We start from the raw sequence: 13838 nt of genomic DNA, 5'->3' as shown, positions 1-13838 counted from the left end.
CCTACCCCCGAAGACTGCCAAGATCTGTTGCGGATGCACGGGAGTCAGCATGGGTTCCCGGGTATGTTAGGCAGCATAGATTGTATGCATTGGGACTGGAAGAACTGTCCCGCAGCCTGGAAGGGGTTCTACACGTCCGGCTACAAGGGAAAGAATCCCACGATGATCCTGGAGGCCGTAGCTGATTACCGGCTTTGGATTTGGCACGCGTATTTTGGGATAGCTGGTTCGAACAACGACCTCAACGTCCTCAACTCGTCGCCACTTTTCAACGAGCAGTGTCAGGGCGTCGGTCCGGCCATCAGTTTTGTCGCCAACGGCAACCAACATGATATGGGCTACTACTTGGCGGATGGGATATACCCTAGGTGGCCCGTCTTTGTGAAGACGATCCGATGCCCAGGAGATGCGAAGAAGGCCTACTTTGCGACACGACAGGAGTCGGCGCGCAAGGACGTGGAGCGCGCATTTGGTGTGCTCCAGTCTCGATGGGCGGCAATTAAGGGTCCTACGCGTTTGTGGGAAGTCCAATGCATTGCTGATATCATGTACGCATGTATTATCATGCACAACATGATTGTCGTAGATGAAGGTGGCGAACTGACCAATTGGGTCAACGACGATAATGAAGCCGGTCCAAGCCACGGCGTGGCCGCCCCCAACGTACGGAGTGGGGTACCTCACGATGAAGCCGGCCTCTTACAAGCACACGCGGACATGCGCCAAACGGCGGCTCATATTCGACTCCAAATGGATTTAATTGAAGAGTTATGGGCACAGAGGATTGACCGCCGTTAGTTTTTTTTAATTATGTAATTTTTTTTAATTAATGTACTTTTTATATTTTATTAATATTAGTGAATTTTCTCGTTTTTGTGTCGTAAATTTAATTCCGTATATTGTGTGATTTTTAATTATTTCATTTTGTATATATTTGTTAATAATGATGTGGATAGTATGTGGCTGGTCTATTGCTGGGCTATTTGCTTGTTTTTATGATGTGACAGGAGGATTTTTAGTGCTGATGATGTGGCAGTGGCTGGGCTATGACTGGGCTATTGCTGGGCTATTCCTATTGTGGATGGCCTTAAAGGAAGTGACATTATTTTAAGTCATTGAATTGCCGTTCAAAGGAAGTGATATTATTTTAAGTCATTGAATTGCCGTTTAAAGGAAGTGATATTATTTTAAGTGAATGACATTACTTCAAACACTGCGTCGAGGATATAGTAGCAAACGGAGCACTTCTTTCCTCTTCAAGAAAAAAAATACTAGCAATAACGAATAGGCAATCTGTCGCATCCAATCAAACTATTTTCTGACCCATAGCTACAAAACACACACACACACACCCATCTGAAGACCGAGAAAGGGAGACGATTACACTTAGTGCAAGACATGGCGGTCTCGGGTGGCAAAACACACCCATCCTCAGAAGATTGTTGGCGTCTCGCGTGGAAGTAGAAACGATGTCGGCTCAAAATGAAGGGATCAAATCATGCAACCTGACAATGATGATGATGACGGCTGCAACGGCAAAAAAAAAGCCTATACCGAGTTCAGAAGTCATATTTTGTTCTTCCACTTCTCAAGATAAGGCATAGCATATCAGGGAGGTTTGAAGAAGTCGACAGGAAGTTCCAGGCCTCGAGCATCAGTCGCTTTCTTGATCCTTTGAAATGAACAACCTATGTCCAGAAATTAGGCAGATTTTGAGAGAAAAATGTTGTTCAAAAACCTGAGCCAGTAAATGAATAAAAAATCAATTTTCAGCAGTCCATAAGCATATATTTTACCTTCACATCCAAAGGCATTCCATGAAATTGGCCTGCACCTTCGGGTGGTGTCCAGTTATAAAGAGAGCATGGTAGGAAAAGCACTGAAGCACCACCAATCATGTCTTGGAAAGCTTCTCCTCGGGAGAACCTTTTCATGTTAAAGTTAGGTTTAGATTTAACAACCCATGCAAGAGCTAATTGGTCTCCAAGCATTCGAGAAGCTTGCATAAATTTTGAACTGTAAACTGCTAGTACTTCTTGCAAGAATGCCACACCTCTGTAGACAAAAAGAGAGTATTATTCATTCATTTTATTCACTCATATCAAGGACCAAAGTTCATCATATGGACTCGAAGAATTGGCTCAGAAACTCAAAAGTTTCTTGCAACTTGCAATCGAATCATAAAAATGGAGTAAAGAGAAAAAAAATGTACCTCTGAATTCCATCAGCGGTACCCCTTACAGCAATGAATCCTGAATTTAGAGGTTGATCTTTGTTGTTCCGAAATGTAAGAGCCAGATCAAAATTAGGATAGTTGGAAAATATTTCTCCAAGGTCCCCTACTACTGCTATGTCAGAATCCGTGAAAATGAAATGAGTTACTTTTTCCTGCTTTTGTTTCAGCTTCTCAAGTCTTGTTTGTAGAAACATCTGCAGAAACAACAGTATTGCAAATTAGTGTGGGAAAGTCTTGCTACTAAACTGTAAATCAACTTTTAAAGAAAATCTGCCAAGAGTTTTACATACATGATAAAACTTAAGCTCTGACTTAAATAAATAAAGATGTCCATTAGTAGAAGTGAAATGCAATATGAAGAGAATTTAAACAGAAGAAATTCAACATATATAATTTGCTTATATCCATTAGATGCTAACTATAGGTAAAAATACCACTATTCTAGTCCATGGGCAAACAAGAAAGTTTAAAGGTTCACCAAGAAAGTCTACTCAAGATGCTTGCATTTAATATCAGATGAGCATGTAAACACAGAAATAAGGCTAGTTTAATCAGCTCTTGTAACATGTGGTAGTTGATTAGCACCTTTATGTAAAGTACTCCCTCCGTCCCAGTTAAGATGACCCCTTTTTTTTCGCACGTGTTTTGGAAAAATGAAAATAAATAGTTAAAGTAGAGAGAAATTAAAGTAAGATAGAATAATGTAGAAGAGACTCTCCTCTATATTATTCTCTCTCTTACTTTACTTTCTCTCCACTTTAACTATTTATTATCATTTTTTCAAAATACGTGCGAAAAAGAAAGGAGTAATCTTAACTGGGACGGAGGGAGTATCTATTACATATAAGAGTCATCAAACTTAGTTAGGAAAAAGAATGTCCTAATTCCCAAAATGCCCTACGCTCTTACAATGTAAGACCTGATTCTTTGAAGCATCAACTTGTCTCTCGAATATTCACCTTGTATTGGTTGAATGGTGACGATATCTCTATGCAGTGGAAGATCAAAGGCAGGATCAGTAAGAATGATAACATGACTTTCAGGCATGGTTACCTAGAATCATAATAGACCATCAAATTAGTAGACTCAACTGAGAAAATTTAATGACACTCAGACATTGCACATACAGCATCCAGATAGTGTGATTAATATGACCCATTCGGCACAAGTGGAAATATAATGGGAAAGATGGTGTCATATATATAATTCAACTCTGCATTACTAAAGTCCATGATGGATGTATAGTTTTTCATAAACTGCTGGCAAATATGGTATTAAAATTGTTGTTTCAGGAAATTTATAGCACACAGAACATGCCTACCAATGGTTGCACATAGCCACATACACAGAGACAACAAAAATTGCAACACCCTTCCTAGGGACTAAGCCATATGCTGAGATAACAGTAGCTCATATTGTAAAGTGCACTGTTTCTGCAAAGCAAGTAAAATCTACTCCCTCCGTCCCTAAAGAATATACACCTTGAGTTCAGCTCGGGTTTTAATACAAAATTGGTAAAGTAAGTTTAGCATAGATATCCAATGATAAATTATGATATCTAAACAGCTCTTAATGTGAAAATGCCTGAAGAGTCATTTTCATATTTCACCATATAAAGAGGAAGGAGGAGACAAGAGTGCTACTTCCCATTTATCTTTCTTAGATGACAAATTACTACGCATGTGGATAGGAATAGAATTTCCAGATATCATTACTTGTATATAAGATTAATTTGAATTATAATTTTCATAAACTGGTTATTCATAAAACTTAACCATAAAAATCCTATGCATGCTAATATTTCTGCTTACGATTGGTCAGAACTATATGCAGTCAAACTCATTTCAATAGTTGTAGTTTTGAAAGTGAATGATAAAAAAATACCTGAACAAAATTTAAGAAAACATTCAAAATGGCCATTGACCTCTCCACTTTGTTGTATGACATGTTCCCAACAGTAGCCAATTCATTTCGTCCGCTGTCAGCAGTGGAGTTGTAAGTAGTGAACACAGTGACTAAAGCTACATGGTCCGCTGGGACAGAGTTGTTACGAAACTTCAGAACTTGTGTTCGATTAAGAGCCCTTGTTCCTGAAAATATTGCAGGTCGAGCACTGAGATAATGAATGATATGTTTATTATAGTCATGAATTCTTAATGGACATTAAAATATACAAGGACAAACAGTAGGAAAAAATAGGTTTAAACAGTATGAATTTGTCCAACCTTGGCACTGCAAACGACTGGGAAGTCCCTCCCCAGCAGCAGGTCCTTGAATAAGATGATCGAGCTTCTTTGGCTTCTCCTTAGGTACATCCCGAGAATCCATTTGTTGATGGAGCTCCTTGACTGGAAGAAGCATCTTAATTCCATTTGTTAAACATAAAAACAGCATAAAAATCCTAAAGGAAAGATGAAATTATCTACCTGATAGAAAGTGGGGGATTAAAATAACAACGGGAAGAAGTAAAAGCAACCGATTCCATCCAACACAGATTCTCTTTCCCAGCACCATACTCTACACTCCCTCAAACAGCTTACCACTACCTTCAACTACAGTTTCTAAATTCCAGCTCTTTCTGCACGATTTGAACTGCAATAACATAACAATAAGAATAACAATAACAATGTATGCAGCTTTCTAGTTGTACGCACAAATCAGCAAATGAACTTGCCCTTCACACACACACATGCCCCATGAAAAGTGACATACAATACAAATTAGCTCATCCCATAACTTTGCCCTATATTTCAGAGGATATTTAACAAATCAGCTCCGCGCTTGCAGCTTAGTGTAACACACAATTGCGCAATTCTACAAATGGAATAAGATTAAAGGATGATTTCCTTGATTCCATAAACTTGTCCAGATAATGAGATCAGATCAACTTACGTTAGTTAAGAGCTTTTAGCAGAAGCTGAGGATCAAATAAATCTCATTTGCAGCAACGCTTCTCTGATCAGATATCTTCTACTCCTAATTTCTTAAGCGCACATCATTCGGGTCGGGTCGGGTCGGGCCTCTCATGACAAAACCCGTTTCAGGAGGATCGGGCCTTCTATTTGGGCTGAAATAACGAGATAGCCTTATATTCATTGCCAGCAGGGGCACAATGTAAAGTAAGAAAAGGTCCAAGGACTGAATTGCAAATATGTTTGTGACATAGTATAAAAGCACTTTCACACCCGATTTTACGATCGTCACTCTAGGGTTTTGTACAGCATCAGCTAGCCGCCGCTGCATTCCGCTGGGCCGCGAACTTCAGCCGCCACCATGGGACGTATGCACAGCAGAGGGTGGGTTTTTTTTGGTCTACGATTTCGCTCGTTTATCTATGCCTCTATTTCTAATTACTGAAACTGCATTTTATCAATTATTGCAGTAAGGGTATTTCAGCGTCGGCACTTCCGTACAAGAGGACGCCCCCGAGCTGGCTCAAAATCTCTTCCCAGGATGTACGTGATTACTGTTCCTTTTATCCAGTTTTTTCCTCTTCGGCGGATTTTCTCGTTAGCAATACATCTGATTGATTTTTATACATGGTGTTTCTTGTGTTTATTTGAATAATGTAATGCTTTATTGTTTTGTGCTTTGTTATTGGTATTTCAGTGGGCATGGGTGAACTGCACAATCTGGTCATTCTGTACCGTTTGTTGATTAATACACGGCTTGTGGTATACTAATTTCTTCTATTTGGATGTGTTTCCACTAGTCATAGATGATTGGTTTAAACTGAAGTCAAGATTAAGGCTTCATAAACTTAATTGTCTGGCTTTTCAGTTCTAGAATTTTAAGTCATGAATTTATAGGATTTACTGTACACTATAAGTAATAATTCTCATTTGAATAAAAGTTCATAATTCTCACCTACAAGTGATTGTTAGAGTAGTTACTCTCTTCAATGTTGATTTACTTTTTGTAGGATTGTTATCTAGTCATGGTTTTGTGCACTTTGAGTACTGCTTTTGATGCATAGGTTTCATATGTTTTTGTTTGTTAGCCCTCCAGCCCACTAAGAAAGAACTCACTGAAGAAACTTTGTTTCTAGAATACTCCATACATTTATGTAGTTGAAAGTTACAGTAATAAACTCTCTTTGCCTGCTTACTTGCTATTCTTGTTATAAATTTCTGACATTTTGTGAACAATAAATGTTCGTTTCCTAATTTAGGTTGAAGAAAACATTTGTAAGTTTGCCAAAAAGGGTTTGACACCATCCCAAATTGGTGTTATTCTTCGTGATTCTCATGGCATTGCCCAGGTGAAGAGTGTCACCGGCAGTAAGATCTTGAGGATTCTCAAGGGACATGGTATTTCTGTTCATTGTGCCATCCTTTGTTCTGATCATAATCCATGACTGCTGCAAGTTTCTAAATTTTACCTGTACTCAGGGCTTGCTCCTGAGATTCCTGAGGATTTGTACCACCTGATTAAGAAAGCTGTTGCCATCAGAAAGCATCTAGAGAGGAACAGGAAGGACAAAGATTCCAAGTTCAGGCTCATTCTTGTTGAGAGCAGAATCCACAGACTTGCTCGCTACTATAAGAAGACCAAGAAGCTTCCACCTGTCTGGAAGTAGTAAGTTCATATTGACGTTTGATAACTAAGCCGTTTCTGACTTTATGTAGTATTCATAAACTGCCATCTTTGTTTGCTTACTTCAAAAACAAGCTCATGATTTTGTCCTTACCATGTTAAGTGGGATATTTTGTAACTTGGCTCTGTTTCTCTGCAGTGAATCTACCACCGCCAGCACTCTCGTTGCCTAGAAGAAAGAATTTCATGGAGACTGAGGATTTGTTAATCAAGTCATATCTCAATATAGAAGTCCTATACTAGAGTCTCTGTATCCAAGACACTTTTCCTTAGTTGTTGTTGAGGCATGTTTTGATATCGGACGAGTTTTTCTTTGACTTGTGAAAGGTGACCTAAATTTGTATGTTCTGTGTGTCATGCTGATCTTTGGGAGTTATAATTTATGTTGCTTGAGATGTTTGTATGTTGTACCGAACTTGAGCTCATGTATTCACTTAGAGTATCTCCAAGGAAATGGGGAAGGTAAAGACAAATAACTATGACTCTCTATGTTTCATAGTAGTGGAGATATTTTTTTTTGGCATGTGATTTAAGAAAAAAAGTGTTAGTGAGTTAAGTAAATGAAGAATATAGTAGGAAATGGAATTGGTAGAAAGATGAGAGTAAAGTACGAGTAGTAAAGTAAGCGAGAAGAAATGTCTTTGACTTTTATTGAAAATGACTATGCTATTATAGAATATACTAAATTAATAAAATGAGTAAACGAGAAGAAATGTATTTGACTTTTATTGAAAATGACTATGCTATTATAGAATATACTAAATTAGCAAAATGACTGCTATTATAGAATAGAGCATAGGGTATTATATTTACCTCTTTTCCATAAAATTTCATGCGCTCCAATTGGAAATGATATTTGAGGAGGTATTATATCTTTTTTTTCATCAGTTAGGGCATCAGCATTTGGGCGCCCTAAGGCGCGCCACGTCATCAGTTTTATCCTCATACCTCCCCACCTGCAGTGGGGCGCCCTAAGGTGCGCCCTATGGCGCGCCACATCATCATTTTTTTAATATTTACAAAATTCATACGAATTTCAAAAAACTAATAAATTAAAATACGAATTTCAAAAACTTCATTTCATTTAATAAAAATTAATACAATACAATGCGAATTAAAAAAAACGCAAACTCAGCGACGACGGTTACGAGCCCACACTTCTTCAATCATGTCGCTCATGAGCTGCGCATGATCCTGTTGGTTGCGCATTGAGGCCTGTCTAGATAGAACCTCATTGAAGCCTAATGGTAACCCTCTATCGGGTGTCTCGGTCGACGTGTCAGACGAGCTAGATGCACAGTCATCTTCATTCCAATCGGTGATGCTTCCGCCTTCATTCTCGACTATCATGTTGTGCATGATTATGCACGCATATATGACATCGGCGATGACTTCCTTGTACCAGGAACGAGCCGGCCCTTTCACAATAGCCCACCGTGATTGGAGCACACCAAATGCCCGTTCGACATCCTTCCGCGCCGACTCCTGCTTTTGCTCAAATAAAACCCTCTTCTCACCAATTGGGCAGCTGATCGTCTTTAGGAAAACTGGCCACCGTGGGTAGATGCCATCGGCCAAGTAGTACCCCATATGGTATTGGCGCCTGTTGGCAGTGAACTCGATGGCCGGGACATTGCCGTTACATTGCTCGGTGAAGAGGGTGGACGAGTTGAGGACGTTAATGTCGTTGTTCGACCCGGCTACGCCGAAATAAGCATGCCAGATCCAGAGTCGATGGTCAGCGACGGCTTCGAGGACCATCGTCGGGTGGCTGCCCTTGTATCCACTTGTGAATTGGCCTCTCCACGCTGTCGGACAATTCTTCCACTGCCAGTGCATACAGTCGATGCTCCCGAGCATCCCAGGAAACCCGTGCGCCGTCTCGTGCATCTGCATCAGACCCTGGCAATAGTGGCAGTCGGCTTGCGCAAATATGTGTCGCCATAGGCCTCTACTATCCCCCGACAAAAGCGCTTCAGACACTCGCGGCCTGTAGAATCCCCGCAGTGGAGGTACTCGTCAAAAAGGTCCGCCGTGGTGCCGTATGCCAACTAGCGAATAGCAGTCGTGCACTTTTGCAATGGTGTAAGGCCGGGTTTGCCGATGCCGTCCTCCCGAAACGTGAAGTATTCATCACATGAAGACAATGTCCGAACAATGCTGAGAAAAAAGTACAGCGACATTCTAAACCGGCGGCGGAAAACAGTCGGGCCCCATCTGGTTGATCGGCAAAATAGTCTTCAACCAGACGTCTGTGAGCTTCCGGGTGGTCGCGTCGGACATACGTCCTATGTCGAATAAGCCTATGGACTTGTTCAGCCGCCGCTGCCTCCTCGCGCTGCATTGCCGCATAGCATGCCGCCATGGCCTCTTCAACGGCTGCATCTAATGCTTCTGACGTCGAACTACCCAACTCAGACGAACTAGAACTATTGGTGTCGTCGCCGAGATTCATTTTGGTTGGATGTTGAGAGATAATATGTAAAGAGATAGTCGATATGTTCGTATGTACAAATGAATGAGAAACGAGATTTAAATAGAAAATCAAAAACGCGTGCCATCGTCCGCGACCATCGTCCGCGTAGCCCACAGTGGGGCGGACGATGGCGCGGCCGATGGCCTATCGTCCGCGGCCATCGTCCGCGTAGGCCACAATGGGGCGGACGATGGCGCGCACGATGGACATCGTCCGCGCTATACTCCGCGCCCTTAGTATAGGGCGCGACGATCGTCCGCGGCCTATGTCACGCACCCGCAATGAGGCGGACGATGGCCGGCGCGCCATCGGGCGTGCCATCGGGCGTGCCATCGTCCGCCCCATTGCGGATGGCCTTACATCCTAAAATCTGATCTACCCCATATCTTAATTCCATTGGTGCATCCACAATAAGGGCTAAAAAATAGCTCTAAAATTTAACACAATCAATTTTTTCTGTCGCATCAACATTTTTTCTTTGTACATACAAGTTTGATTAACTCAACTTTCAGAGGGGAAAAGGAAAATAAGATTTATTTAGTTTAATATTAAAATTATAAAATTTTATATTTAATTATTAAATATTAAATTCCACTCCCCTCCATTTTATGTTCTAGATCTGCTACTGAATAAACTCATACTGCATCATTATATTTAACCACGCTAATTATGGGTAGCGGATCCTTGTTAGACATAAGACCTCACTAATGAAATCACACAGTCCGCCACCGGAAAGTAAACAAACAGTCTACTAATATTATTATAACATGTCCTTTTATTGGTATATATGGTTAGGTACTTGGACACATTTTCAAGGAAAATTCAAGCACCAGACACTTGTACGAGACCAAAGTTTTCAAGAATCGAAAGTACGTAGTAATATATAAATAAGAGCAAGATTGAAGAGTGGAATTTCACTATAATACAGGGATTATGTGTCAATACAGAGATAATCGTAAGACTAATCTACATTTGGAAAGAACAAGGCTTAAGAGTTACAACAAATTTGGGTTGGCCTGCCACATCACCATAGTCAGCATCTTCTATCATAGAATAGATAGCTCTTTCTTCTCTAAACACACATGCACCATATATCATATCATCATCTAATCACAGCTCCCACCCATTAACTTTCCTTCTGCACCATTCTCAGCTGATATCTCTGCACAAGGCAGCCGCCACAAAAATTCTATATTGAAAAAAAAACAGAATTCCTAGCTCACAGCACCAGCATTTTTAAACAAGATCTGATAATCTATCATGTGTTTGTCGCTATCATCAATCTCATAATTCTTGGGCATCTAGGTCGGGTTTCGTAGGGTATTCAAAGCCGCGGAGAGCAGGCATACGTCTCAGATCTTCTTCTGAATAGCCAGGTATAAACCAGAACTTCCTATCCATCCCAAATACCTATCGTAGAACATGCAGTCATATAAGATATGAGCAAACCAAAAGCGATGTTTAAGAAGATGTGTATTATACATTTATACTCTATCGATATATGTTATTGGATTAATACCAAACAAACAAATGAAGGATGTTGAAGAAATGAAATCAACTACTTTTAGTGGTCTTCATGTATCGAAGAGACATCAAAATACAGTAGGAATTATTACTCCGGAGGAAACTGAAGTTGAATTTTATAGCCTTACCTGCTCAAAGTTCCTTTTTCTCCCAAGATCATAATGCCATTTTGGAGAAGACTTTTTCTCATAAGCCTAGGATAGAAAATCAACATAACATCATCCCATCACTTCTACATAAACCCCAATTATGAATAAAGAAAGAAAAGAAAATTCACGTTAGGTGATTTCAGAAAAAATATTATCAGATGACAGTAACAATTGCATGCTTCAGAGGAATATAACCAAAGGGCCAAGATGGAAGGACTAAAAAAGGAGTTCTAGGAAGTAGCTCTGGAAAATATAGCACTGGAGTAAAGATAGACATTCAACATATCCTGAAAGTTATATAAAAAACATGGTTTATCAGCGCTGTTCCATAAGGTTGAGACCTTGCTCATTCTTAATCTTGATTATGAGAACAAAGAGAATGTGAAATACCTCAATAGTTGTTGTGTTGGCACACACCAATGATATGTGCAAAATCAGGAATCCCATCACACTCAGCGCAAATGCCAAATTCAGGACTGCAAACATTACATAAATCACAACAGAATATATAAAACTCAGGAAAGGGGAAAAGGGAGAGGTCACCATACCAAATGCAAGAAAAGTGGTTGCAAGAGTTCCAGGAGTTCCAGGGATCTCTCCATCACTAAAGAATTGAATGAAGTGTGGCAGTAATGATAAAGTCACAACGCTGGTCTCAAGGAACGTGTAGAACTGCACCGAAAAAAGAAAATAATGTAATCAATGTCATTAATCTAATGAAGTATAGATGCAATCACAAATCAATGCCTTCACAAAACCACTAAATGCCAGATCATATTCATTTCCATGCCAGAAATGAAAAAAATCCTTGGGAGACGATACTACTTATAATGGGAGAAATGCAATGAACAAAAATTGTTGTGACAAAGATATCTTATGGCAAACAGCATTTGTAAACCATAATAATCTATTAAAGATTCACATCATCATCTAGATTGGTGAATGCCTGCCAGTATCACATTCAGCAAGTTAAAATATCATACCAGGAAGAGAAGGAAATTTTTGTAGTTTAAAGCCCCCACACAATTGACAACCCAAACACAATGATGGTCCATCTTCAGTACACACCTCCCACCTAAGATAGAAATTCAACACAATCTCATCAATCATGGAAAAACCAATATTGAAATCTAACAATCTCCTAGGAAGTATGCAAGAAGCACTAACAAACAGAGCAGTGATGGCAGCGAGGTGGCTTCAACTGGTTGCACTTTCTACAAAAGCGAATTCTACCATTCTCTGTGTCAGATGGAAATTCTGAAGCAGTTAATGGGTCATTATCACCCCTTTCTTCATCTGCTGCTGGCCGCCAATTTGGAGGCACAGTGCCAGGGTCCGTAAAGACAACCGAAAAGTAACTCCATAATAGCATCACCAACTGCAGAACAAGTAACTTTATTAGAAATTTTGTTTCATTGCTTGTGTCGCAGCCAATTCTATAAGAAAACTCAAAATGATAGCCAAACAGGAGACAGTATTGCACTGTTACAAAATACTTATAAATCAGTACTTCAAATTGGACAGCAAACAGCTAAACTAAAATAATTCATAGTCCTTTTTCTAGTTCATATGATTCTGGACCACCTGATTCAAGACAGTGAATGGACAATCTCACAAAGATACCAATGAAGAAAAAAGAAAATAGGCATGAATACATCTCGATAGCTTTCGATGAGACAGATAGAACACTAACTTCAACTTACAGAATGACTAGTTCAATATCCAATAATCATCAATGTAGTAGACATTCTTGTATTCCTAAACTTGCTGATCAAGCTTCGAGAATACAAGTTTTTAACACCATCACACTGTTCTTCCTGATTAAAAGATCTTAACCACATGAATAAAAAAAAATAAAAATCATTTTTTCCACGATGGTCACATTTAATCAAAAACAAAATGGTCATTCCTGAACATTCTATTTCACTTATCAAGTCCAAAGAAAGATTCATAAAAATCCCCTAAATTTGCCAATGGAGTCAAATTGAAGAAACGGACGGATCAAACTCCACAAATCATTGAATTCAAAATTTCACAAACAGGATAGCATCATATTTTGAAACAAATAAAAACGAAAATCCTGTATTTGAATACCAGAAAATGGAAGAGCGCGAGGACGAAGAAAGCGATGAGTGAATCGAGGCCACCGGCAGCGAGTCCAGGGCCGTAATTGGAGATGACGACCGCGTAATAGCTGACGCCGACGACGCCAAGAACCAGTAAGATCATGATCGAGCCGAGCCCCCGCAGCGCCGTACAGAACTTGAAGACGTTCCAGGCCATAACGGCACCAGATCTATACATGATAAATTGTTCGATTACACAATCAAAATTAGCTACGGGAAACAGAAGTCGGGATTAGAATTAGGTGAATTGAGGTTGTGAATTGTGGTTAGGGTTTAGGGATTCCGATTCCGCCTGACGAGTATGAGTTCAGGTACGGTGGACATGGAATCCAATCGTGAAATATACAGACAATCAGACGAGTAATATCAGCTGCATTTCCATTACCAAAAATATAGAGTAAGATTATTAAAAGACGAATATTGGTATTTAAAATCATAAATTTTGCTAAATTTTGGTATTTTTCATGAATTTGAAAATTTTGTTTATTATTTTCCATAGAAGTTCAATCATCATATTTGTCCAACTTATGTGCTTTTATCTTACTTGACTTTATTAAATAAATGGTGTGATCAATTACTAACTCACCCTTTAATTGCTAACTATAACTAATTTAAGACCATATGAATTAAGAGATCTAATGATCTATAATTTGTCATGTGTAATTTCATTTTTCATATTTTAATATTGAAAAAATAAGAATAACTATCACATTTAGGGTTTTGAGTCGCAA

The 13838-nt window shown here is 39.5% G+C and overlaps 3 protein-coding genes across 5 annotated transcripts; 1 reads left to right on the top strand and 2 right to left on the bottom strand.

Annotated features, from left to right (window-relative positions):
• Positions 1-1227: 1227 nt before the first annotated feature.
• Positions 1228-5274, bottom strand: LOC121801636. Of its 2 annotated transcripts, XM_042201170.1 has the most exons (9): positions 5129-5234; positions 4949-5050; positions 4663-4828; positions 4462-4584; positions 4121-4326; positions 3146-3289; positions 2213-2430; positions 1797-2055; positions 1228-1688 (listed from the first exon to the last, which is right to left on the bottom strand). In XM_042201170.1, exons 3-9 carry the CDS (start codon positions 4748-4750, stop codon positions 1560-1562), a joined length of 1167 nt encoding a protein of 388 aa, XP_042057104.1. In that variant the 5' UTR covers positions 4751-4828; positions 4949-5050; positions 5129-5234; the 3' UTR covers positions 1228-1559. The 2 variants fall into 2 exon arrangements, with proteins under 2 accessions (XP_042057104.1, XP_042057103.1); XM_042201169.1 differs by lacking the exon at positions 4949-5050 and having other exon boundaries at positions 5129-5274.
• A 103-nt stretch (positions 5275-5377) lies between these two features.
• On the top strand, positions 5378-7225 carry LOC121801370 (40S ribosomal protein S13). The gene is made up of 5 exons (XM_042200850.1): positions 5378-5532; positions 5619-5691; positions 6408-6546; positions 6628-6814; positions 6972-7225. The coding sequence occupies exons 1-5, from the start codon at positions 5510-5512 to the stop codon at positions 7003-7005; spliced, it is 456 nt and encodes a 151-aa protein (XP_042056784.1). The 5' UTR covers positions 5378-5509; the 3' UTR covers positions 7006-7225.
• Positions 7226-10207: 2982 nt separating this feature from the next.
• Positions 10208-13483, bottom strand: LOC121801437 (probable protein S-acyltransferase 14). Of its 2 annotated transcripts, XM_042200923.1 has the most exons (7): positions 13076-13483; positions 12149-12359; positions 11965-12056; positions 11530-11653; positions 11372-11457; positions 10961-11026; positions 10208-10718 (listed from the first exon to the last, which is right to left on the bottom strand). In XM_042200923.1, the coding sequence occupies exons 1-7, from the start codon at positions 13283-13285 to the stop codon at positions 10593-10595; spliced, it is 915 nt and encodes a 304-aa protein (XP_042056857.1). In that variant the 5' UTR covers positions 13286-13483; the 3' UTR covers positions 10208-10592. The 2 variants fall into 2 exon arrangements, with proteins under 2 accessions (XP_042056857.1, XP_042056858.1); XM_042200924.1 differs by lacking the exons at positions 10208-10718; positions 10961-11026 and adding an exon at positions 11033-11268.
• Between the last annotated feature and the right edge of the window lie 355 nt (positions 13484-13838).

This window comes from Salvia splendens, chromosome 4, assembly GCF_004379255.2.
Source record: "Salvia splendens isolate huo1 chromosome 4, SspV2, whole genome shotgun sequence".
In the NCBI taxonomy this organism is placed as follows: Eukaryota; Viridiplantae; Streptophyta; class Magnoliopsida; order Lamiales; family Lamiaceae; genus Salvia; species Salvia splendens.
Note: the sequence above shows the minus strand (reverse complement) of the source record. Positions and strands in the feature narration are given on the sequence as shown.

Excerpts from the sequence above, each read along its gene's own strand:
- LOC121801636 (XM_042201169.1), bottom strand. The coding sequence starts at position 4,750 with ATGGTGCTGGGAAAGAGAATCTGTGTTGGATGGAATCGGTTGCTTTTA. Across the intron at positions 4,585-4,662 it reads AATCCCCCACTTTCTATCAG|TCAAGGAGCTCCATCAACAA; the intron begins GTAGATAATTTC and ends TGCTTCTTCCAG. Across the intron at positions 3,290-4,120 it reads TTTTCTTAAATTTTGTTCAG|GTAACCATGCCTGAAAGTCA; the intron begins GTATTTTTTTAT and ends TTATGATTCTAG.
- LOC121801370 (XM_042200850.1), top strand. The coding sequence starts at position 5,510 with ATGGGACGTATGCACAGCAGAGG. Across the intron at positions 5,533-5,618 it reads GGACGTATGCACAGCAGAGG|TAAGGGTATTTCAGCGTCGG; the intron begins GTGGGTTTTTTT and ends CAATTATTGCAG. Across the intron at positions 6,547-6,627 it reads GAGGATTCTCAAGGGACATG|GGCTTGCTCCTGAGATTCCT; the intron begins GTATTTCTGTTC and ends ACCTGTACTCAG.
- LOC121801437 (XM_042200923.1), bottom strand. The coding sequence starts at position 13,285 with ATGTATAGATCTGGTGCCGTTATGGCCTGGAACGTCTTCAAGTTCTGT. Across the intron at positions 11,458-11,529 it reads AACCACTTTTCTTGCATTTG|TCCTGAATTTGGCATTTGCG; the intron begins GTATGGTGACCT and ends TAATGTTTGCAG. Across the intron at positions 11,027-11,371 it reads CCAACACAACAACTATTGAG|GCTTATGAGAAAAAGTCTTC; the intron begins GTATTTCACATT and ends TTTCTATCCTAG.